This window comes from Lathyrus oleraceus, chromosome 1, assembly GCF_024323335.1.
Source record: "Lathyrus oleraceus cultivar Zhongwan6 chromosome 1, CAAS_Psat_ZW6_1.0, whole genome shotgun sequence".
Taxonomy (NCBI): domain Eukaryota; kingdom Viridiplantae; phylum Streptophyta; class Magnoliopsida; order Fabales; family Fabaceae; genus Lathyrus; species Lathyrus oleraceus.
Genome location: NC_066579.1, coordinates 356,839,942 through 356,847,803, shown reverse-complemented (window position 1 = coordinate 356,847,803; position 7,862 = coordinate 356,839,942). Strand labels below are relative to the sequence as shown.

General features: G+C 34.6%; 1 protein-coding gene across 1 annotated transcript; it reads left to right on the top strand.

Annotated features, from left to right (window-relative positions):
- Positions 1-507: 507 nt before the first annotated feature.
- On the top strand, positions 508-7,330 carry LOC127136294 (AT-rich interactive domain-containing protein 4). Its single transcript, XM_051062875.1, has 15 exons — positions 508-1,392; positions 1,480-1,671; positions 1,770-1,823; positions 2,032-2,120; positions 2,552-2,837; positions 2,958-3,014; positions 3,874-3,905; positions 4,034-4,169; positions 4,265-4,438; positions 4,878-5,444; positions 5,594-5,731; positions 5,815-5,913; positions 6,379-6,479; positions 6,574-6,664; positions 6,930-7,330. The coding sequence occupies exons 1-15, from the start codon at positions 1,231-1,233 to the stop codon at positions 7,023-7,025; spliced, it is 2,274 nt and encodes a 757-aa protein (XP_050918832.1). The 5' UTR covers positions 508-1,230; the 3' UTR covers positions 7,026-7,330.
- The last annotated feature ends 532 nt before the right edge of the window (positions 7,331-7,862 follow it).

Here is a 7,862-nt window from a genome sequence, read left to right as displayed (position 1 = left end):
CCTAATCTGAAAGCGTTACCGATTTTGGAAATGTTAGTCATTGTGTAAGGAGAGAGAAAGATGAATGGGTTATACAGCCAGGTCATTATCATGGGACTTTACTACTGACACTCTTGGTTCAACCAAACCAAACCAACACAACCATTTATTTAACTGCAAAAACGGTTCAACCAAACCAAACCCAACCCAGCAATTCCACAATAAAACAACATAGAAGAAACAAGCTCCGAAGTCAGAACAGAAGCTACTACTACCTACTACCCTACAACGAGAGCAGAAGAATGAAGGCACCGAGAAAAATTAGATTGATTCATTACCTCGAAACAACAACAACAACAAAGGGTAATAAAATTAAAACACATTCAACCAGTGTTAATATTCTTCTCGTGTTTGGTTTTAATCATTGATTATAATAATATACGATCCGAATGTCATGTTATAATGTTATTATGTTATGCCCATCATCATCCTTTGTTTTCAAAACTTATTATCGAATCGAATCATGTGTGTGAAACTCAAACCGATTTTCTATTCCTTTTATTTTATAATTTAATATCAATAACAATAACAATAACAAAACTTTATCATTCTATTTTTCCTTTCTGGTTTACTGTTTCGTCAAAAAGGTTAATAATCAATAATCAAATCACAATCGTACGTACGTGAATGTTTTTAATGTTCGTTTTTTAATTCCAACAACATTTTTTTTCTCTTGTTTTCTTCGGTTTTTGTTTATACTTTGACTCTTTGTTTGTGGACTCTGCCAAAAAGCCTCTTCCTGATTTTTATTTAATAACTTTGTTATTTTCAATTTGTATTATTTTTTTAATTTTAAATTTTATAAATTAGGTTTTTGGTTTCGTGAATGATACTTAGCGATTTCGTATCTTAGGGTTCCTCAATATCCTTTCTCTGAAGCCTTTTTCATCACTCCGTCGATTTTTGCAGTGGATTTTCCTTCTGATTTCTTTGCCAACCGGTTGATTTACTTCGGTTGTTGATTTTTCTTCAATCGTTGTTTTTTTGTTGTTATCCCCAATTCCTGGCTTTTGTTGAAGGAAAAAGGGTTAAACTTTGGTTATTGGTTTTGTTCTGGATGGATTTGTAATATTGGGGAGTTGTTTTGGTGTTATATGCGTTTTGATGATAACAGTAGGGTTCATTCAGTTTTGAGGTTTTGGGAAGTGTTGTTACTGTGTTTTTGGAGGAGTTTGGCTCTGTTATGCATGTATGATGTTGCATTTTCAGGGTGTGTCAAGGCATTGTAGTCTCCTTGCTGTTCTTGGTAGTAAATCACATGACAGTAAACAAAAGCAGAAGCAGGATACTGTTTCCGAGGATCGATTTTCGTCGTACCCCTTTCCGGAGCTTTCTTCGTCCGGGCGGCTTGAGGTGATAGCCGCGTTTCTATTTGTATACGGTTTTGTTTTTATTGTTTGTAGGGAAATTTTAACTTGAAGTGGAATTGCCGCGTTTCAGGTTAAAGTATTGAGAAAACCTAGTTTCGATGAACTCACTCGAGTTTTTGAGCAACTGCAACCGGATTTTGTTTACCTGCAAGGTCAGCAGGTGGATGATAAGGGAGAAATTGGGTCTCTTGTGTGGGAAGATTTTGACCTTTCTTCCCCGGAAGCCTTGTGTGGATTATTTTCTTCAAAGTTACCTAATACCGTGAGTGTTTTGTGGATTTTTTTCTTATGTGACTGTTTGACAATTGACTTGGTTAATACAATGCTTGGTGGCTAACCTAGTTTGTCGTATTTTCTTAGGTTTATTTGGAATCTCCGAAGGGCGAAAAGTTGGCAGAGGCGCTACACTCCAAGGTTATATTGATTGCAGGCAATCTTTATGTTATTTTTTTTTTAATTCGACATGAAAAGTAAGATGTGCTGGCTTAGAGTAATTAATGAGATGACGGTCAAACTAGTGTGTTAATGAGGACTTAAAAGACGCTACTTTACATGATTTTGATTTTTAGGTTCCTTAACTAATGACACACAATTATTAAACATAGGTGTTTTTGTTTGGCAGGGAGTTCCCTACACTATATACTGGAAAAATGAATTTTCAAACTATGCAGCTTCACATTTTCATCAAGCTTTTTTCTCAGTGGTGCAGAGGTATTACTCATCTACCATCTTTGTTGTCATGCTTTTTAAATATCAATGTTCCTGGCCAGTGTTGTTAAATAGCAGCATTATAGAGATACAACAGCGGAATTTGAAGCAATATCTTTGGTTATGCAATACACTAATTAGTAGGAAATGTTGTCAAATATCAGCTATTGGCAGAGTTTCAACAAATCGCTATTGCTCTGCTGTACGCTATTTAGTAAAAACTATTGTCAAATAGCGGCACTATAGTGCTATTGGGTAGCAGACTTTGAACAAATTGCTATTTTCTGCTATCACCGCACTTTTCATTTATTACTTCAGCTTCCACCAATGAGTCCATGACACGCGAAGTGTAGCGGCAATAAAATATTTAATAACTATAATGTGCCTGCTTGCAAATAGTTTTTGTTAATGATAATTGGTATTATGCATTTTAGTACATCCAGCCATACCTGGGATGCTTTCCAACTTGCTCAGGCATCTTTTAGACTTTACTGCGAACAAAACAATGTCGTGCCCTGCAACAGTCGGAAGGGAGGTGGTAAGCTTGGGCCACAAATTCTTGGGGAACCTCCTATCATTGAAGTTAGTCCATGTGAAGTAGACACGAAGGAAGAAGAAGAAGAAGAAGATGAAGATTCACCAGGGTCTAGTTCTTCTATAAAGATATATGATGATGATGTGAATACAAGATTTCTTGTTTGTGGATTTCCCTGCACATTGGTAGGCTTGGATACCTTAGATTATTAGTTTTTTGAGAAGTTTGTTACTAGTAATAGTTCTTACAATGAGACCTACCTGTTATAAACTGATTTTATTTCATCTCTCTTTACTCTTAAAAAGGATGCGTGTTTATTGGGGTCATTAGAAGATGGACTCAATGCTCTCCTATGTACCGAAGTAAGTTTGTTGCGTATTTTTGTTGCATTTCTTGGTTGATTTGTTATTGCATTTTGGGTGCTACGTACAATATTGCAATTTTTCAGATAACTTGTTATGCAGCCCTTTAAACAATTGTAGTAATTGTTATAGGCTAGTTTGTGGTGAAAAATTATGCATGCTTTTCCCCTAACCAGAAAATGTCAAATTAAATTTAACTTCTAAGATAGTAAATGTATACTGTCACCATTGATGAAAATAGTTCAGTATTATTGCAATCTTCACCATGTTGAGATGATGTAATCTATACGTAATACTTGAGGTATATGCATGGATTAGTTTAGAACAAGTTTCATATTATCATTCTTGTTCTTGATTGGGACCATCTTTCACAATTAACAAACCCAAAGAAACTCCCATACAAAATCAAGATGATGATGTCTATGTGCTGAAAGATGTAATGGTATTTCCTTAAGGATTTGTTTGCAAGTTAGGAGGGAAGAGGAATGCGATTTGAAAAAAAAAAAGAGAAATCTTTAACATTTTTTAAAAGAATGATTTTGTATAGAATGATAAATGAATGTTTATCATTAATATATTTTTAATTTTTCAGATTACTATAACAACATAGATTATTATTGAAAAGTTTATCTAAGCTCTCCAAAACCCCTCGTCCAATAGAATTTTTGAGTTCTCCTAATTAGGGGTTTCTTGTAATAGGAATAAAATTAAACCCCCAAAACCCTTTCTACCTAAATCCTTCAATTCTTTTCACTCCATCCCTCCCTTCATAATTTATTGATTCTATATAAGTTTTGCGTTGAATATTTTTTAAATCACTCATGTATATTTTTCTGTTTTCACTCTGGCATTTCCTCAGATACGTGGATGTAAACTTCAAAGTCGGACAAGGTATTTAGCATTTTCAAGTGTTGATACTTGTGTTTTCAGACGTTTTATTCACTGCAACAAGATTCTTAGTCTTTCACCTACAATCTTATTCTGTTTGTTAATTTCTGTTACTGTCATAAATTTTATAGTGCACCACCACCACCTCTCCAAGCAGGAACATTCTCACGTGGTGTGTTGACCATGCGTTGCGAAATATCCACATGCAGTTCTGCTCATATATCACTTCTAGTGTCCGGGAGTGCAGATGCTTGTTTCAATGATCAGGTACATGTGAATTGTATTGTCAGTGTTTGACTTTTCACATGCTTGCCTTTTTAACTTTTTACTGAGTACCTTTTTTCTCTTATGTATTTCCTCAGCTTTTGGAGAACCATATTAAGAAAGAACTCACTGAGAATAGTCAACTTGTCCAGGCAATTCCTGGTCATGAACAAAAGAAATTACCTTCATATGAACCTCGAAGATCAGCCTCAGTTGCTTGTGGATCTAGTGTGTTTGAAGTTTCTATGCGAGTTCCTACATGGGCTTCGCAGGTTTGTTAAATATTTTTTCCCCTCAAGGTTTATGTCAGTTGTTTGTTGTATCTTTTGAAAATTTTAATTTAACGCTTTTTCAAAATTGTTTCTGATCAATCAAATGGTTAAGTTGAAATTCTTTCCCTTTGATAAAAAATTGTCTAGTTCAAAGTTCTTTGTCCTGTTTGTCAATATAACAGCTTACTTGCACAAACTTGTTGTGAATGCTAAATTGATGTTTACTATTTAATGACTTTGGTAGGTAATATGCTGCACAAATAAATTAATTATGTATAAGTTGCACACTTCATGAATATTTTGGATACATGCAGCTTCCTTTTTTAATATTTTCCTTCAAACATTAATACCAATACAAAATAGCAACACTTCCGTATTTATATAAATTTTACTTCAAGAACTTTTTCTATTTTATTGATGGCTTGGTATTTGTTCACAGGTTCTGAGACAACTTGCATCAAATATGTCAAATCGCTGCCTAGTTATGTTGGGAGTTGCTAGTATTCAAGGATTGCCCGTTGCATCCTTTACTAAAGATGATTCAGAACGTCTTCTTTTCTTTTGTACTCGGCATGAGAAAGACAACTATTCCAAAGACATTGTTTTCTCAGGTCATCCTAGTTGGTTGGTGCCTCCCGCACCTAGTCGAAAAAGATCTGAAACATGCTCTAGTTTAAAAACTATTAACGCTAGCGGCATGGAAGTTGAAGATATTTGTAGCGTTAGACAAAAATTAAGTTTTGCTGCAATGAAGCCAATCCCTCAGTCTCATCGTCAAAAGGTTCTCCCTTTTTCTGGATTTTCTGAGGGAGACAGATATGATGGCGACCATGGAAAATCAAATCAGCTTCTTGTTCCAATAAAGCATAATGGTTTAGGTCCTCATTCAGCCACAAACAGGAAATCCGTGTCAAACTCGTTTCAAGCTCACCAGATAATTTCTTTGAATCCAATACCAATGAAAAAACATGGTTGCGACAGAGCTCCAATACGAGCTTGCTCAGAGGTGGTTTCCCCACATGTGCTTTTGTTGACGTTTTCTATCTTCATTATTGTCTTGCACCCTATTCCAGTGTTTATCCATATTGTTATACTGTACATTTTATGTCAGATAATTCATTTTTACTTTATTTTATTTTTTTTTTGTTTTGACAGGAGGAATTCCTGAAAGATGTAATGCAATTTCTAGTCCTTAGAGGGCATACTCGCCTCATTCCACAAGGCGGGTTTGCTGAATTTCCTGATGCCGTTCTGAATGCTAAACGCCTTGACCTTTTCAACCTGTATAGAGAGGTAAGACATTTTGAACTTGTGAAGATAACTGCATACTACATAGTATTTGGAGACACTGTATCTAAGACACTTGAGTATTTTAGGTTGTTTCAAGAGGAGGCTTTCACGTTGGTAATGGTATCAATTGGAAAGGACAAGTTTTCTCAAAGATGAGCAATCACACTCTGACACACAGAATGACAGTATGGATTCCGTTATTATTTTTTCTGTTCCTCAACGAATATCTGTTTCCATTATTTATGCGCACGCATGAGCTGAAGTCACTTTCCTAAATTCGGCCCAGAATTTTACTCTAGAAAAAACACACCTTATTCCCCTCTACCTAGATAATGATACATGTTTAGTTCTACTGGAATGGATTTTTAGTGATCCATTCCTTATTTGGCATCTTGTACCTTTTCTTCATGTGGATTTAGGGCTTTGTTTTCAGTAACATGTTTTACAAAGTGGAAAGTAGAATAAAAAACTTGCATTCTTGGCAATTTTCTGCTTACTTTTTCAAGTTTTATGAATCAGTTGAGGGAAAACTATTTTCTTTTAGTTGCAATTTGAAAATGGTACTTTTGTAATTGAACTACTTTCACATATTGGGAACGTCAAAATGTGTATTAAAAAATGAGGAAATTAATAATATCTTTTTGCTGTAGGGTGTTGGCAATACACTCAAGAGACATTACGAAACATATCTTTTAGAATACGAATTAGCTCATGATGATGTAGATGGAGAATGCTGCTTATTGTGTCACAGGTCTCTTTCTCTCCCTCTCTCTCAGTATCTTTTAAAGGTTGCAAAGTTCTGTCTTTTTGACTATAATTTACCTTCCATGTTGTGGCAACAATAGTAGTGCAGCAGGTGACTGGGTGAATTGTGGTATGTGTGGTGAATGGGCTCATTTTGGCTGTGATAGGCGGCAGGGACTAGGAGCATTCAAGGTATTAATTGAAAATATAAGGCTAAGCTGCTACAACTCTTTGCAATTTGGATCTTGCTGGCAACTTTATATTTGATGAATTATGATTAGCATCGGCCATTGCTTCTCTTTCTTTTATATGAAATGAAACTGATAAAAACAGAATAATCTCACAACACTAGTGCTTATGCTAGTAGTATTTTTCACATATTTACAAATTGGTAACTAGATGAGCATACAAGAGAATGAGATGGAAATTTTATGTTTTTAACTCTGATGATTGACAGGACTACGCCAAAACTGACGGGCTCGAGTACGTTTGTCCACACTGCAGCATATCGAATTTCAGCAAAAAAACGCAGAAAACTACAAATGGTTATTAACGGGTTACAAAATGCTGTTCCATTCCCAGAGCCAATGTACATGGCTAGTGTTAACAAATTTTCTTCTGTTTGTGTTTGATCCTCAATTGGGAAATGTAGGTTTGTAGGGGTGCCATTGTTTCAGTCTTGTTAATTATGATTTGGAATTTTGACTCATTATATATGGCCACAAAAAAGGGCCATCATAATTTTCTAGCATTACTGATATATATATTCTTTAGAGAAAGAAATAGAGGAAACTATTTGTATATTGAATGATTTTCCTCAAACTCAATTAGTTTACTTAAGATGCAGAGATTGCAATATATTTCATATTGCTGCTGGTATTGTAGTTAAATGTTATATTTTTAATTTTATATGTAATCTTAAAATAAATCAAACATAATGAGGTACAATAATATGAGTGGCGGTTAGGATGATGAAATAGATGCGTTGGTTAAAGGTTCCCCACAATTTATACCAATTGGTTTTCTAAATTTTTCAAATGTGCGATTTTGATAATCAGTCATATTTTGATTGAACACATCACATAACACTATAGGTCAAACGTGCATATTCGAACTGGAAGTGCACATAAATTTTTTTGAGTAGTGTTATTTGAACACCAAAAATCTGACATGGTATTAGAAACCGCATAGCAACTGTATACCAATGTCTTTATCTCTCTCATATTTTTTGATTTCATACACTTGCGCGAATTTTAAAAAGAGGGTTGCTATTTTAACACCAAAAATTAAACATCTTACCCTTACACCTACACTGTATAAGATACAGAATGTGCATGTGTTTGGTTTGTGTCTAAAAAAGAAAAAATAATCATTAAATAATTTTTGAAAT